At 53.0% G+C, this 17239-nt stretch overlaps 1 protein-coding gene across 2 annotated transcripts in view; it reads right to left on the bottom strand.

Moving 5' to 3' along the window:
* Nucleotides 1-16936, bottom strand: part of EPHB2 (EPH receptor B2) — a 184316-nt gene extending 167380 nt beyond the window's left edge. For both annotated transcript variants that reach the window (XM_057744188.1, XM_057744178.1), the window contains exon 1: nucleotides 16803-16936. In XM_057744188.1, coding sequence (XP_057600171.1) covers nucleotides 16803-16863 — 61 coding nt within the window. In that variant the 5' untranslated portion in view covers nucleotides 16864-16936. The remainder of the gene's footprint in view (nucleotides 1-16802) is intronic.
* Nucleotides 16937-17239: the final 303 nt, after the last annotated feature.

Below are 17239 nucleotides of genomic sequence, written 5' to 3'. Positions count from 1 at the left end.
GTTTGCCCATCTGTAAAGTGGGGATAATCATACCTACTCCATGAGGTTGTTGTGAGGATTAAGCAGGATTCGCTGTGTAAAGGGCCATGTGCGTGGCACGCTGTTGGGGGCCCATGTGTGATGGCTAGTCCTCCTTCACTCACTCATGGTTTTCTGAGCACCTACTATGTCCCAGGCACCATGCCGGACACTTGTGAGTAAGAGACAAAAATCCCTGCATTCATGAAGCTTCTATTCTTACAGGGAGGACAGTGACTAAATGATGTTTTGTTTTTGTCATCATGACTGCCATTTTACAGAAGGGCAAGCTGAAGGTCAGAATGGTTAAGTCATTTTTTAGATGTCCATTATTTATTTTTATCCCATCTTATTCTCAAAAGGACTAGAGGCAGATGCTAAATAATTTATCCAAGTCTCTACAGCCGAAAAAGGGAGCCACTGGCTTTAAAGGTCTTATCTCCCTTGGAAAGATTTTTAGTGGGTACAGACCTAGATCCAGGCCTGCAGCCGGCCTTGTGTGACCTCAGGCAGGCGCTGGCCCCTCTGGGCCTCTGTTTCCCCACGTGTCCGGCTCCAGTATTCTGCATGTGGTATGGTCCTGGTGTGCCGCCTGGATTGGCTGGGCTCTGTGGACCTGCTGAACCCCAGCAAGGTATCCACAACCTTTCCCTGGTACCAAGGGGTGGAATGGGTGGGGTGGGACAGGCTCCCAGGAGCTCTCTGGAGAAGCTGGAGGAAGCTTCCAGGAGGGGAGCAAGGGGCCAGGCAGCTGTCTTCCCTGATATGTTCACTCTGCCATGGTCCCCACCATTCTGGCCCCCCACCCAGTACGTTCCCTACATCCTGGCCCCTCCCACCAGAGGAGCTGGCTGGGCAGGATTAGCCGGCATCCAGGGTCTGGCTTAATCCCACCCAGACCCGCACAGTCCCTCCCAGCCTGCAGCCTGCCCTCCCTCTCTGGATCCTCCCCCCACACCAGCCCCCATGGCCATCTTCCTGAACCCTTCCCTGCTTCTGATTTCCTTCCATGGCTCCCTACTGCCTCCAGCATCAAGTTCAAACACCAAAGCGTGTCACTCAAGGCTCCTCTTACCTGACTCAAACCTTCTCCTCCAGCCTCATTTCCCATTTCCCTCTTTCACACATTTTTATTCACCGTGACTTCTACAAACCTGTTCCTCTCCAGCCTCTCGGCCTTTGCTCAAGCTGTCCCCTCTGCTAAGAATGCCCTGCATTTCATTCCCTGTGTGTCAAAAATCCTACCGGGCTAAATATGCCTTCCACCAGCCCAGGCTGGAAGGCATTTCCCCTTTGCAGTCAACATATTCCATCTTACACCCAAGTATGTATTTATCACCTCACCAAACATCTCTGAACCTGCTTTTTTATTGGCAAAATCAGTGTTAATAACTCTTATGCAGGATTGTCAAGGGGAATAAATAAGAATGTGTTAGAAAAGCAGCTGGTATGGTACCTAGCACTTAACATGGACTCAATGGTGAGAGGCTGCTGTGATGATGATGTTGACGATGGAAGAGAAAGAAGAGAAAGAGAAGGCGAAGGGAAAGAAGAGATGGAAAAGGAGGAAGGGGAAGGAGACGTTGCCCACCACTCTACTGGGACATAGCTCTTTGACATGAGAATGTCAATTCTGATTAATTTCTCTCTCTGTCCCCCAGTATCCTGGAGGTTTTTATACATGACTGTTGAATGGATAGACAGAATGAAAGGATGGATGGATGGAGAAAAGGAAGGAAGCTAGGATTATGGGAAAGAAGGAAGGATGTATGGACAGATGAATGGAAACAGATAAGCCTGGAGGAGACTGAGTGTGCTACCCCAGAAGCCTAGCAGCACAGCATCCTACTGGCAGCTGAGGTTTCTGGGACCAGATGCCAAATCTGCTCCCCTGGCTGCAAGCTCCTGTGCTCCTGGCCAGCATCAGGCTGCTCTCGAGGTTGAATGAGTGGAAGCTCAGGGCAGCCGATGCCCCTGGGAGTTCCAGCTCTTCCCCCACCTGTCACCAGCCTCTGAGAGCATCAGCCCCTGACAGCAGGAACATAGCTCCAAAAGTGTGAGCCAAGTCAGTGGGAAAATAGGATTTACTTCACAGAAATTCACTCTGGGGGCCAACTTCTCTGGAACTCCCCAGTGCAGAAACTTTGGCAAATCCACAGTCAATGGCTCAGAAGGTTTCTCCAAACCTGGGGAATGTGCTATTCGCCAACCCTTACTAAGTCCAGAACGTGGAGGATAAGGAAATATCACAGTCTAGATGCCAAAGGGAATCTGAGGGAGAGAAATGCACTCTGGTTTTTCGTGTTTGTTCATTCTTCCATCCATTTATCCAACCAACTATCTAAAATATGCAACAACTTTGCCATTATCCATCCATCCATCCATCCATCCATCCATCCATCCATCCATCCATCCATCCATCTCTCCCTCCCTCCACCCATCCAACCATCCCTCCATCCCAACCGTCCCTCCATCCATTTAATCCATGCAATTGGCATCAAACAATCCGCTATCTATCTATCTATCTATCTATCTATCTATCTATCTATCTATCTATCTATCTATCTATCTCTATCCCTTTACCCACCTATCAACATGCTCATCATTGATCCAACCATCCAATCCATGCAACTATCCATGCACTCATCCTCTATCCATCCAGCCATCAATCACTCAAGGTCCCATCCAACTGCTCAGCTCTTTACCTCTCTAACTGTACACTATTCAACCAGTATGTCTGAGGCTCTCCCAGTATGGTTGGGGGTAAACCAGACATGTTGACACAGTACTCAGTATGGTCTAACCCAGGCAATATAAAAGAGGTACACACAAGGTGCCATGAAGAACACAGACATCTCCAAGGACAGTCCAACACATTAAGGGGGAGGGATCAGAGAGGTCAAGGCAGGCTTTAAATAGGAGACGCTCAAGCTTGGTCTTAATAAGCAGCAGGAATTACCCAGAGAAAGAAGGTGAGAAGGGTACAGAGGCAAGGGGGCAGCATGAAACAGCATGGTGGATTCCAGAAGTCCCAAGGCCTGCGTCCCCAATTTTTCCAAGTCCACCTGCCTCTATAATTCCCCTTTGATTCCCAGAGAGAAAGAGCTGTGTCCATCTACTGCTGGGAGCAAAGTTGCCATGTGCCACCTAGCTTGTGCTCCGGCAGCTACAACAGGGGTAAACCTGAAGGGGAGAAAAGTGGGCCCCCAAAGTTTTGTGGGACAGGTTTTGCTGTCAAGTAGTCACAGGTGTAAATCCCAACCTCACGTTTTGCTGTAAGTTACTTAACCTCTGAGTCGTTCTTCCTTCTTCTGAAAATGAAGACACCGCTACCAGTTCCCTCCTAGGCCACAGCGAGGACTGAATAAGGTAAAACAGGGGGATTCCTTGGTTGGCTGTAGGTAATACCAGCTATTCTTCCCAACAGCGGACAATCTTCAAGTCCTACTGCGTGCCAGACAAAGGGATCTCCGACATACACGGATCAATTCTCACTCAACATTCGTTCTTTGTCTATGTGAGAAATGTATGTTCAAATGGTTCAGAAAAAAAAAATGCACACATACGTACACATGTACCCACACAAAGAGGGGTGCAAATGTGGCAAAATTTTCATAACTGTTGAATGCAGGGGAAGGATATATGGGTGTTTATTTTACTATACTTTAAATTTTTCTGTATGTTTGAAACATCAGAAAGAAGAAAAGAAAAGAAATCAGCTCTTTGTCGATGTATCTTGAAGTCAGGCTGCCTGAATTTGGATGCCAGCTCACCCACTACTGGCCAAATGACAGTGGGCATATTATTTACTTTCTCTAGACCTTAATTTTTTCATCTATAGGATGCAGGCAACAACAACACCTAAACCCTGTTCCTGGTCTCTAGCAAGTCCTCAATAAATGCTAGTTGCTACTGTTATCACTGCTACTATTATTAATCATTGAACCGCTAGGAAACTGAGGCTAGGAGAGGTTGGGTAAATACTGGCTTTCCATACATTATCTCTTTTGCTTCCTGAAACAACACCATGGGGTAGGTGATATTATCCTCATTTTCCAGATAAGAAACCAAGGCTGAGGAGGGAAATGACCTGTCCAAGGTGACACAGCTGGTGAGTGGAGAAGCCAGGATTTGAACAGTCTGCCTGTCTCCAAAGTCCAGGATCTTGCCCCAGCGTCTCCTGCCTCTCCTATGTCCCTGGACCCAGGCCAAGGGCCCCAGCCTCATCGGAACCCTTTCAACTCCAGAACAGGCCAGTCAAGGAGGGAGTCCCAGGCTTTGCTGGCGTGGCTGGGCTTCCGGATGGCTCGGGGACACCCCGCATCAGGGCCTCCTTGGCATCTTAGGAGCACTTTCGACTGTTCTCCCGAGAGCCGCAGGAGCTGCCATCTGAGGCCGTGGGGAGTGACAGCTGATGCTGACGGGGACAGACAAGAGGACGTACCGGCCGGGGCCCTGACTCGAACAGACTCCCTGGGCCACAGCCTTTCGTGGGTTCCAGAAAGGCCCCGCGGGCTCTGGCCGGGGCTGTTCCCAGGCTCTGCCTCCCCGTGAGAGGCGGAGAAGCCCCATTCAGGCGGGACGCATCCCACTGTGCACTAAGCCGCTTTCTCCCCACTTACACGTTTCAGATGCTTTTTGTCCTTCCGGCTTCCCATGGACTCAGGCCAAGTGACAAGTTGGTGCTGTGGACATATGTCGTCGCCATAATGGAAATGTTGACCCCACGCTCTCTCCCTGCTGGGGCCAGGCAGCTTGCACCCCGCCCTGGTGCTTGGCATGCCCTGTTCTCAGCCACACAGGACTCCTTCCAGCTTCCCAAGTACACTACACACTCATGCGCCTCCCATCGGATCCTTGCAGATGCTGTCTCGTTGCCCGGAATGCCTGCCTTGCCACTTCCTTGCCTGGTTATTCCTTATTAAGCATCTTAGAAGTCACCTCTCCTAGGAAGCTTTCCTAACCCCATTTTACCATGGAAGAAACTGAGGTGCAAAGCGATAAGTTAAAAGGGCCAAGGTCAGGCTATTTGTAAGTATTAGATCCAGAAGTCCAACCTGGTATGGTTCTACTCCAAGACCACGTGCCTTCCATTCCACCAACTCTGCCCTCAAAGAAGAAACTGAAGGAAGACATGCTCTCTGCCTTCAAACAGGGCAGATGCCTGCAAGAAGGAGCTTCTGCTCCTGGGTTGTTCTGGAAGCCAGGAAGCAAAAACCATGGAGGGAAGTTCCAGGAAAAGAGACTCCCCAGTTCAAGGTTAAGAGGCATTTCTGACACCTTCACTGCCTACCAGCTGTGTGACTTTGGGTAAGTCACTTCAGCTCTCTGAACCTCAACTTCTCCATCTGTAAAATGGAGGTAACAACACCCTTGCTGCTGCTCTCCCCAACACCTGAACTAGAGCTTGTAAACTGCCAGCCAGGGAGCCAAATCCAGCCAGCAAACATGATTTGGTTTGGCCAGGACTGTGTTTTAGAATAAACCGAGCAAACATTTAGAAGCTAGTTTTTCCATAAACGTCAGAACTTTGCAAACCAGAAGATCTGGCAAAACGGAGCCCCAAGCCCAGCACAGCAACACGGTAGCAAGAGTGGGTGGCACCTGCCTTCTTTAGACAAGACATGTGCTCTCCCAGGGGCACTGCTGCCTGTCGAACACCCAGCTCACCTCATTCATTCACAACCCAGCCAGCTTGTGAGTCTGGGGTCTCTGGCCAGGACTCTTATGATTTATTTATTTGTTTGTTTATTTATTTAGTTATGTATTGTAATATAACTGTTTAATATGTTTAAGAAGGAAAAGACTGAATCTGTTCAGTAGAGACAAGGAAGATATAAAAAAGACACAAATGTAAATTCTAGAAACAACACACTGGATGCTGTAACAGCAGATAAGACACAGCAGAAGAAAGAAACCGTAAGTACAAAGGTTACCACCACGACAAAACCATGAACATTCCTAAATACCAAACATATTTAAATAAACCAGAGTAAAGAACTCACATCTTGTAGAGAAAGAAGCACAGCAAACAAAATACACAATATTATAAAATATCACAACAGAGTTGAGACCAAACATATCAGTTACATCAATAAACATGAGCAGGCTTAACTCACTTACTAAAAGAATAAGATTTAGACTTTGGGTAACAAAACTCAACCCCAAATAATAATTCGGCTTCCCTTGTGCAAACAAGAAACATACCCAAACATATTTTTAGTTTTTCTAAAAATAAAAGATACACTAAGGTGTATCCGAAGGGCTCTGATGATTTATTATCTGTGTCTATATTATCTGTGTAGGGACTTCCCTGGTGGCCCAGTGGGTAAGACTCTGCCCTCCAATGCAGGGGGCCTGGGTTCGATCCCTGGTCAGGGAACTAGATCCCACACGCATGCCACAACTAAGAAGTCTGCATGCCACAACTAATAAGTCCACATGCCACACTAATAAGTCCACATGCCTCAGTTAAAGATCCTGCATACCACAACTAAAGATCACTCGTGCTGCAACTAAGGCCCAGGTGCAGCCAAAATAAATAAAATAAATATTTTTTAAAAAATGCCCCTTCCCAACATACAATAAATAAATAAATAAAATATATTATCTGTGTGGGCTTGATCGCTGTTCACTCAGCAAAGAGAAGCCCCGTTTCCTGCTTAACGGATTGACAGTAAAATTTGCCTGTGTGTCGCCCATGGCCTTCAACACACCTTTGGAGGTGATGCTCGGGGCTTTGTCCCTCACCCACCTCCTTCACCACGTGCACACATCTGCACGTGCCCTGGGCCAACCTGCGGTCCAAACGTAGGTCTGACAGCAACTGGCCAAGCAGACGTTTGGGTTTCCTCCAGTGCTTCCCAGCTCCTAGCCCCTACCGTGGCCCCTGGCAAGGCGGGGGTGACAAACCACAGTCACACCATTACAGGTGCTTTTACAGTTGGATGAAGAACACCGCTGCTCCTTGGCACAGCCTTCTGAGGTGGTTAAATCATGATCCCCTGTTTACCAGTGAGAACACTGAGGCCCAGAGGGGCGCTGTGACCCGCTCCAGGCCACGAGGGCACCTTGGCCCCATCCTCCGAATTCAACCCCACTCTTCCTCCTGCCAGGCCCTGAACAGCTATGACTTGGGCTATTATTTGTAATTAATGTGTAGGTTCCTTTACTGCACAAACATCTATTTAGTGCCTATCATGCGCCAGGCCTTGTGCTGGGCAGGGCATGAGGTGAAGTGGAGTGTCCCTGCCCTCTCAGGGGAGGCAGGCAGCGCGGGAAGCTACTGCAGGGAGCTAAGGTCGGGGTGGGATGGGAGGGAAGAGAAAGTAGGGAATGACGTTTCTGGCTTCCTGCTACCCCAACCCTGTGCTAGGCTAGAAACTCCCTGCGGTAGACTGTCTCCCATGTGGCCACCAACTATACCTGCCGTCGCTAAACACAAAGCTGCCTCCCATTAAGGGGGCGTACAGCTAAGTCTGGACCACAGGTTGGCCCAGAGCACGAGGAGATGTGTGCATATGGTGCAGTGGGGGGGGGACACTGAGCATCACCTCCAAAGACGCACTAAAGGCTATGGGCAACGCACAGGCAAATGCTGTGTGTGAAACCGTTAGCAGGAAACAGCACTTCCCTTTAACGACTGAATAGAAAATCAAGCCCAGTGTATTTCCCCTCTCCCTGAACCGGATGAGGAAGCCTGGGACGAATCTGAGATGGCTTTGGGACCTGCTCCGGCTGCAGGGGTGATGTTTTGTGACATTACAGCCCGGGCCTCAAGAAGTCTTACGGTTTCCGCTCTACCCTCTTGGGAGCCAGCCGCCACGGAAAGCTCAGTCCAAACTACTGATGGGGGAGAGATCTTGAGGAGTGAGAGAGGGGGTCTGGCCTTTCAGCCTTCCCTACCAGGGCCTCAGAGATGCGGGTGAGGCGATGGCAGACCTTCCGGCACAGCCTAACCGAGTGCAAGCTCTGGAGTGAGCCCAGATGACACCACATGGAGCAGAATAAGTGCCCGGCTTCACCCAGCCAATCCACCGAACCAGGAGAAATAATAAATCACTGTTGTTCTAAGACAGTACGTTTTGGGGTGACTTATTAGGCAGCAATGGATGACGGATACACTTCCCAGGGGCAGAGCCCGGTCCTTTTTCTAGCTCTCCCCTCCCCTGCCTGGAGCCTAGCACTGGGCATTGAGTCCCGGAGCTGGAAGGCGCCTCCGAAACCACTGAGTCCCACCCCCTCATTTTAGGGAAGAGGTAGTTGAGGCCCGGGGAGGAGAAGCCATTTACTTCAGATCACAAGAGAGAGAGGGGCAGATCTAGGAGGCAAACTTGAGCCGGGCAAGTAACACAAACGTGTGAGGTGAGCTGGTGATGAGCGACCCCCGCCTTCACGCGTTCTGTCTGAAGAGGCAGGCACTATTCGGCCCCAGCCAACGGTGGCCACGTGGGAATGCGGGCCGAGCGAAGCCAGATTGTCTGACTTTTCACAAAGCCAGAAACAGGATTTCTCCGTTAACTCTCCTGATTTTTAAATGTTGGCTAAGAATTCAAATTGGATTGACGATCTCTGGGCCGTTGAGACCGGCCTTGGTCTTCAAGCTTGGTCTGACTGCTGACCTTGGGCAAGTCACGTCACCCGGCCCCAGGTCTCAGTTTCCTTATCTATAAAATGGGCCCCAGGGCTCCTGCCCACTTACAGAGTTGCTGTGAAAACCCGATGAGCTAATGGGGTTAGAAACACAAGCTACGAATGGCCCTGTGATTGTTCCACAGGCTCAGTTCTCTGCGGAGGCGCCCCTTACGACGTAAGGAGTTAACACCCGATTTGTCTAAGTTAGAACAACATTATTCTGACCATTATGACGGAGATTGCATTTTTATGGCAGGTCTGTGAGTTCCAGAACCCTCCCGCTTGCATTATCTCAGGATGTTGATGGAGTCAGAGACTGGATGGCTGCCTTGGAGACCCTCGCCAAAGCCAAGCCATTCCTCTGAGCCGGGAGGTACATTCCAGAGGCCGCTTGAGGGGCGGTGAAGAGCATGAGCCTTCAAAGTCCTCCAGACCTGAGTTCAAATCCCTGCCTCCCTCTCCCTAGTCATGCATCCTTGGGCTAGTCACTTTCTGAGCTTCAGTTTCCACATCTGTAAAATGGGCGTACTAATAAAACCACTGCGGTGGGCTGTTGGGGCAACTGTCTGAGATGACATACACAATGCCCTCAGCAGAGCATCTGGCTGTTATCATTGTCATGTATGGAAATTGGTGCCTGGCAAGCACAGGGCCAAGAAGGAGGGCACAGCCATAGAAGATCCTGTCCCTTTCCTAGGATTAGGGAGGCCAAGTTGGGGTGGGGATGGGCCCTTGAGGAAAACCTGGATGGGAATCAGAGAGGCAGGCTGGAGGGGCCTCTCAACTACACAGCAAGAGTCAGAGAGACTCAGAACTTAACTCTGAATCTGGCTTTTTACTGGGGTTAAGTGAAGATGGAGTGGAGGAGCACTGGAGACAGAGTCCCCTAGTAAAACGGCACCCATGTCTCCCTGACACTGAAGCTGGTTTCTCACTGGTTTTGAGAAATAACAGCCCCAGTTAATGTTTACTGTGTGCCCATCACACGTGAGGTACACATTCAGTCAGTCAGCTTCATCTTTCGTGGATTAACCCACTCATTCCTCACAACCATCTCAAGAACTAATATTATCCCCATTTTAGAATCGAGGGAACCAGAGCTCAGAGAGGTTAAGTAACGGACCACAGGACACACAGTAAAGGACAGTCTGACTTCAGACACCCTCGTAACCCCCAGGTTATGCTGTTTATGGAACAAGAGAGAGAGAGTGGTCAGGGCTTGGCTAAAGGGCTCTGGGATTTCAGAGAAAGGAATAAGAACTCCGGCAAGGAGTGAGGGTGCTAACATTTTGCAGTAATGACTACTGATGAATACCAGCCCGGTAGCGGGTCAGGCTGTTCTGCCGGCCACTGTATATAGGACCTCATTTAAACCTCACCACGCGCCTCCAACAGGCAGCACCTCTAGTTTACAGACCAGGAAACTGAGGCTCAGAGGGCACATCACTTGCTCAAGGCCACAGAACAGACAAGGTCCCTTCCCTGAGTACACCCCTAGGCCAGGGAGCTGCATCAGGGCTACAGATGGCTCCAGGAAGCTCACCTAGCACAGCCCAGGCTAAGGTGGTCTTACGCAAGCCCCCCAAGTGACACAGGTGCACCGGGAGACAGGCGTCCCCTCTCCACCCTCTGGAAGGCACCTGCTCTAAAAGGCCCTAAAACCCTAAAATGCTTTCAAGGCAGCCTTATCAGACAGCTGATCCCAATCAGGAAGCTTCCAGGTGCCATCACATCAACGGCCACCCCACCCCACGCCTGAGAGGTGTGCAAACATTCTTCCCTGCCCTGCCCTCTCCCAGCCCAGCCTCCCTCCGTTCACCAGCAGGCAGGCAGCCTGGGCTGGTGGGCGCTAACTGATTGATTTCACGTCATTTCAGTCTTTTCCAGTTTCCTGCTGAGGCTTCTCTTCCTCTTTCCCAGGAGTCCTGTGTTTTATCTTAGGCCACAGGGGGGCAAATCTGCCTGCCTAATGGAACGACCTGTGGAGTGAGTTAAAAATACAGACCCCTAGCCTCAATCCAGATCTTCCAACTCTCCAGCTAAGTCAGGCAAGCAGGCCAGGCCACAAGATGAGATGGGGCCTTGGCTGGAGGGGCAGGCCAGGTCCACCTCTGCCCGGAGGCCACCCAGGCCTCACCCCTCTACCCTCAGATGGAGCACAATCCCCCTGCTTTCCCAGGCCTCCTGTCACCAGCCAGCTCCATCTGCCCCTTCCTTTAGGGGTCTCTCTGCCTGCAGGGGTCCAACCTCTAGCCTAAGCTCGTAGGTGAGCTCTGGGCAGGCAGAGCTGACCAGCTGCTACCCTGGGCCTTGCTGAGTACCCAGCACAGCTGCCCAGAGAACCTGCTCCTGTCCTGGCTGTGGGGCTGATGCAAAACCTTGATGAAGGGGAGGGGGCCAAAGGTGCCAGGAAGGACAACCCCCTGGGAAGGACTGGGGCCACAGCAGGGCAGAGGGGATGGCCGTGGGGCCACGGGACCAACTTAGGACTCAACCCTCCCACCGGGAGCTCAGGTATAGGCTTGTGTTTTCACAACTGTTTTGAGAATCTTCCGAAAGCTAAGTTCCCTCTTCCTAGGCAAGTCCGCCTTAACATCCAACATTCTATCATAATTTCAGGGTGATCCAGGGCCCCACAACTAAAAGGTGTGCGGACCTAAGGTGAGAGCACCGCCCTCCCCCAATTCCCTGCCATTGTAAGAACCAAGTATCTGGGGGCTTCCCTGGTGGTGCAGTGGTTAAGAATCGGCTTGCCAGTGTAGGGGACACAGGTTCGAGCCCTCGGCCGGGAAGATCCCACATGCCGCAGAGCAACTAAGCCCATGTGCCACAACTACTGAGCCTGTGCTCTAGAGCCTGTGAGCCACAACTACTGAGCCCACGCACCGCAACTACTGAAGCCCGAGCACCTAGAGCCTATGCTCCTCAACAAGAGAAGCCACTGCAATGAGAAACCTGCGCACCGCAACGAAGAGTAGCCTCCGCTCGCCACAACTAGAGAAAGTTTGTGCACAGCAATGAAGACCCAATGCAGCCAAAAAGAAAATAATAAATCTTTAAAAACAAAACAAAACAAAAAACAACCAAGTATCTGTCCCCGACAGGGCCCTGAGGAAGGAGGCAGAGATAGGACTCTGGGCCTGGCCACACCTGTCCCAAGGCTGGGGGGGCAGTTGGGAGCCTGTGTGATGGGTTGGGGGAGGCACTGAGGGCTGATTTGTTGCCTGAACAATCTAGATGCCAAAAAGGGGGGCAAATTAGGACACAGCCATCACTGACAACACCGACAGGCATTCCAAGGAAGAGGACCTTGGAGGGGCTGAGAGCAGTCTCGACTGTACACAGCCATGTGCCTGACACTTTATGTGGGTGTCCACAGGAACCCCTGAGGAAACGGAGTCCAGCTCCTTGCCCAGGGCACATAGCATGCAGCACTGGGATTCGAACCCAGGTCTAATTGCCCAGAAGGCTGTGCTTTTCTCTATCCCACAGTCTGTGAAGTTGGCCAGCCTTGTTTCCCACCAAAGCCAGAATCCCTTCTCCCACCCAGCACCTGACATGAAGGAGGTGCCTGGCGACTCTTTTAAAATATATGGATGGATGGAGGAATGAATGAATAAGTCAACTTGCTTTTGAATTCTACAGCATTTGGGCTTTACATCTAAGCCCTGATTTCCTGGCTAAGACGAATACATGAAAGCAGCCTCCTTTAAAAATGAGAAGCAGGAGAAATAAACATAAAAGGAAAACCAGTTCTAAATTAATCCTACTGAAGGTGGTTGGGTCTTAGATAGGTAATGCCCAAGAGATGGGCCCAGCAAAGGGCTGGGCTGGGGGTGGGAGAGACAAGAAGTGTACGGGGTTGGTGGTGGGGGGCAGGCAGGCTCCCTCAACCCCTGTAAGAAGGAGACCTGCCTAGGGCATAGCTGCTGCTGGTCCATTCGAATCCTGAGCTCTGGCTGAACTGATATTCTCATTATCTCCAAACATTTTCCTGCATTCTGTGTCCCTGCTCACACCAGCCCTCTGCTTCTCCCTCCGGGAAGATTTCCTTCATCTCCCCGGCCAGATGACTCTCTCCTCCATCTCTGTGTCATTCTCCAGATACTTATTGTATAACACAGTATAATATTTTCATTATTTGTTCACTCAGCATTCATTCATTCATTCCCCATTCCTTAGCTGATTATGTCTTTCAGTTACTGGGCGTCACGTGACTGGGCTCAGTTCAAGGCACTGGGCTGCCGTAGCAAACATGGCAGGTTAAAAACCTCTTCCCTCCCGGAGTTTACAGTCTCGTGGGCAAGATGGACACTAAACAAGGAGAGCAACAAATCTCTGCTACCATCTCAGATGGCAGTGGGCATTTTAAAGTCAAACAAAGCAGGAGGGATAGAAAGTGTCTGGACTCAGTCTGTTTTAGACGAGGTAATCAGGGAAGGCCTCTGGGAGGTGGCATTTGAATGGAGCTCTTTTTACCACAACTGTGGACACAAGAATGAGCCAGATGAGCTCCCTCAGGGAGCTCACAGTCTAGCAAGGAATAGACAAGCTGGTTTTTTCTTGACTGTGCAGCACGGGGTCTGGCTCACCTGAACATCCCACACATGGGAAGTCAGTGATCTTTCCAAAACCAAATCTGGCCAGGTCCCTCAATGGCTCAAGAACCTTCAATGGCTCCCCACTGCCCTCAGTATTCAAGTCCAAACTCCTCAGCCTTCCATCCGAGCCCTGCCCTCCATTCTCAGCCTCATCCCCCTTTGCTGCCTTCGACACCCGTCTCCCTCAGATACACCCAAGTAAGTACCCATTCATCATGCCTCTGTGTCTCTACACACGCTGTTTCTTCTTCCAGGCAAAGAATCTGCCTCCTCTTAGTCCCAAAGTCAACCTCCTTAACTTCTGGGAACATAGTGCATTAATGTGACAGGTGGCTGAGAAGATTTTGCTGCAGAGAGAATGGGAAGTAAGAAAATGAGGCAAAGACGAAAGCCATAAATGACAAAGTAACCGGCTTCCATCCTAAACAGCTTCTGCTTCCCCAGGTGGTTCACAACTTCCTCCTGGCAGCACTTGGGACACACTTATCACATTATATCTTGCCAACTGTTTCCCTATGGGTTTGTCCCCTATCTCCCCGCCCATCCCAGGGCCCAGCATCACACCAGCTACAAAACAAGCCCCATAAATACTTGGAAACCAAAAGAACAAGTGTACAGAGGAGATTGGTTTTCTCTAGACTTCAACTTTTGGATTCCATCTAGTGGCTGGTCTGTCCCTGGCCTCTTCTCCTGTTGGACATGTCCCCAGGGCACTTTCATCCTCTCCAAGAGCCCACACCAGATGCTCCAGACTTGTGTGTCCTTTGGAGGGTCTCATGGTCTGGGGAGATACTAAGCTCACCATTCTAACCCAGGGACACACGCCCCCCAAAACAAAAACAAAAACAAAAAACTACACACACCCTCTCTCCTCTCTCAAAGGCTGGGGATTTCCAAGACCTTAATGCTCAAGACAGCCTTGTTACTACAGGGTACGGGCAGGCGGAAGGGCCAGGAGTGGTGGCCACGCGTCTCTGGGTGCTGGAAGCCCCAGGGGCTGCCCTCTCATCACCCCAAGCTTCAGATCTGTTTTCACGGACTGTGCTGCTCCCAGGGAGATCCTGTCTCTCCTGGGCTGTGTCACAAGCAGCACTGTCCATCCCCATCTTCCACCCCCCAGAAGACACATGGTTCTTCAAGGAGACTTCTTCCCATTCGTTATCTGGTCTGAATCTCACAAACATGCCTGTGAGACAGGCAGGATTGGCATGATTACCCCCACTTGACAGATGAGAAAACCGAGGCTCAGGGAAGGGAGGTAGGGTGCATATGGTGGACTCCTAGGAGATCAGGTCGAATATTTTAGACCCAGAGAAACTGAGCCCCCTTTAGGGAAGGGAGCTGGCCCAAGGTCCCATAGTAAATGAGAAGCAGGGCCTTTGACTTCCACTTCACACCGTCTCCCCCTCCACTAGGCCAGCTCCTCCTTAACCCCTAATGGACTAGACTCTTTAGTGTCCAGGGGGCAGAGGAAGAGCCTGACGCAAGGTCTGGGGTGCCCACTGCAGCCCTCTTCCCAGCCTGCCCACAAGTGGCAGCCCAAGCAGCCATGCCCTCCTGTGACATTAGCAGCCAATCAGCCCGGTGTCCAGGATCCAGGGCCCAGGGTCCCATCTGGCCAGAGCCCACCAGATTCCCACCATCTCCTGCCAGGGCCAGGGCCAGACAGACATGGCCCTTCCATCTACCCCACGGTAATTAAAAACACACCCAGACCTTTTCCGACGCGAGAAGGGCCAATTTTCTTCCCCTCCAGCCCTGCTGACTGCAACTCGAATAGCAATATTTATGCCAAGCTCCCCATAATACTGTAAACATCCCAATGTATAGCGGGCCAACGCATGAGTCATTTCCCTAAAGCGAGAGCTAATAAGTGGTACCTCAACCATATTCCAGGGAGCTCCCGCCAGCAGCCGGGCCTCAGGGCTGCCCTCCACACCCAGGGCCCAAGGCACCCTTGGTGCCCCAGTGGCCCCACTCCGGGAAACCTCAGGCAGCGGCCAAATCCTCCAGGAGCCGGAGGACAGCTGCCTTGGTGCCACCCAGGGATACCCCTCCATCCCCTGAACTGCGGTCACTAAAGCACTCATTACTGAGAGAGGAACTAAAGCTATCACACGGGATCCCCCAACGTGCCACTCCCAGAGGCTGCAGCCTCCATGCTCGGTCCGATCAGGTTTTTTTGTTTTGGAGTTTTTTTCTTGAGCCGCAAGGGGGAAAGGGGCTTCCCATCACCCCCCAAAATGGCCCGAGATGAGGATACCCCTCAGGCCTCTGGCGGCAGAATCCTGAAAGAGGTCACCCTGTTTAGGGACAAGAAGACCCAGCAAAATGAACAGAGCACAAGCTTCAGAGACTTGAGACCCCCGTTCTACTTTTATCACCCAATAACCACGGGGTGAGACACTGACTTTTCTGAGCCTCGGTTTACCTTTCTATTAAAAGGAAGTAAGACTCATACCCACCTGGCTTCTGTGGAAGACTTATTTTGGGGAATCCAGCAAAATTGTGGGTGCGAAAGCACTCTGTAAAGCTTAAAGTACCTTGTCAACTGTGCAGCACGTTGTAAACCACAGTACTTTGCATATAGTGCAAAGTACTTCATAAACTGTAAAGCGGTTTGAAAACTGTAAAGTGCAGTACACATGAGAACCATTATTCATGTTCATTTCTTGCCCTACAGGCTCGGCCATTTCTAGTGGACACACCCAGACCCCACTAACTTTCCCTCCAGAGCAAGCCGGCTGTCCCTTTGGGGGTCGGGTGGGACCAACACACGAGACTATGGCGAGAGGGCCCAGCGACCCTGGCTGGCCAAGGCCAACACATGGCAAGAGCATCTGGTCCGGCCCTGGCGGCAGCTGGAGAGTTCCCGGGGCTCCTGCGGCCACGCTGAGCTCTGCCGCCAGCGGGGCGGTGGCCGGCAGGGGTGCCCGGAGACCCCGCGCAGCCGAGAGATGCCCACGGACCCATCCCCCCCTGTAGTCCTCCAGGGGAGGGGACCTCATTGTACGCCGCGGGCGATGGGCAGGCACCAGCGCGGGGGGCTGGCGCGCTCACTTCCACTCTGCGGGTCCCCGCTCGTCGGGGCTCCGACCCCATCCCGGGGGCGCGGACCGGGAGCCCCCACCCCGTGCAGTCGCGGTGCCTTCCTCCCTCCGCTCCCTGCCAAACTTTCCAGCCCCGATTGCGCGCCGGGCCCCGCGGCCGGCGCCCCTCCACCCCGTGCCGAGCAAGGCCAGGCCCGCGCGCAGGGGGGTGCCCGGGCCGGGGGCGGCGAGCGCGCGTGGGCAGCCCCCGGCCCTGGGCGGCGCTCGCCGGGCTGGCTACAAAGCCTCGGCAAGATGGTCCCTTCGCCTCCTCCTGGCACAGTCAATCAGCGCCCGCCGGGCCCGCGCCTCCCGGCGCGGCCGGACACACCTCCCCGCGGCCACCTGCGCCCGGCGCGAGCCCCGGGGCAAACTTTGCGGGCCGCAGGGCGGAGGTGGGCGCCGACGGCCGTCCGTGCCCGGGCCGCTCCCCGCCCCCATCGCCCGCCCGCCCGCTCACCTTCCACCGCGGCGAGCAGCGGCAGCAGCAGCAGCGCGGCCCCCAGCCTCCGCAGGGCCATGGCTGCGCTTCCCGGGGCCTCGGGCCGCGGCGCCGCGGGGCCCGGGCGGCCCGGGCGGGAGCGCGCGCCCCGGGCTCGGGGGGCCGGGGGGAGCGGCGAGGCGCGGCGCACACACAGCCGCCGCCACCGCGCAGCCAGCAGAATGAGCCATCCAGCCCGGGCAGAACGGGGACCCGGGCTCCGCCAGCGCTGGGCGCGGCCCACCTGAGCCGCGGGCGCGGGGGGAGCCCGGCCGGGCCGCCGCCCCCCGCGCGCGCCCGGGACCCCGGCTGGCCGCGCGCGCCCCTAGAGCCCCAGCCCCGCCGCGTCCGCGGGGCCAGCCGGGGGCCGCGCGGACGCTGGAGCGCGGAGACCTCGCGCGCCCCGGCGACGGAGA

This window comes from Hippopotamus amphibius, chromosome 1 (genome assembly GCF_030028045.1).
Source record: "Hippopotamus amphibius kiboko isolate mHipAmp2 chromosome 1, mHipAmp2.hap2, whole genome shotgun sequence".
Lineage (NCBI taxonomy): Eukaryota > Metazoa > Chordata > Mammalia > Artiodactyla > Hippopotamidae > Hippopotamus > Hippopotamus amphibius.
This window is presented reverse-complemented; position numbering and strand designations above follow the sequence as displayed.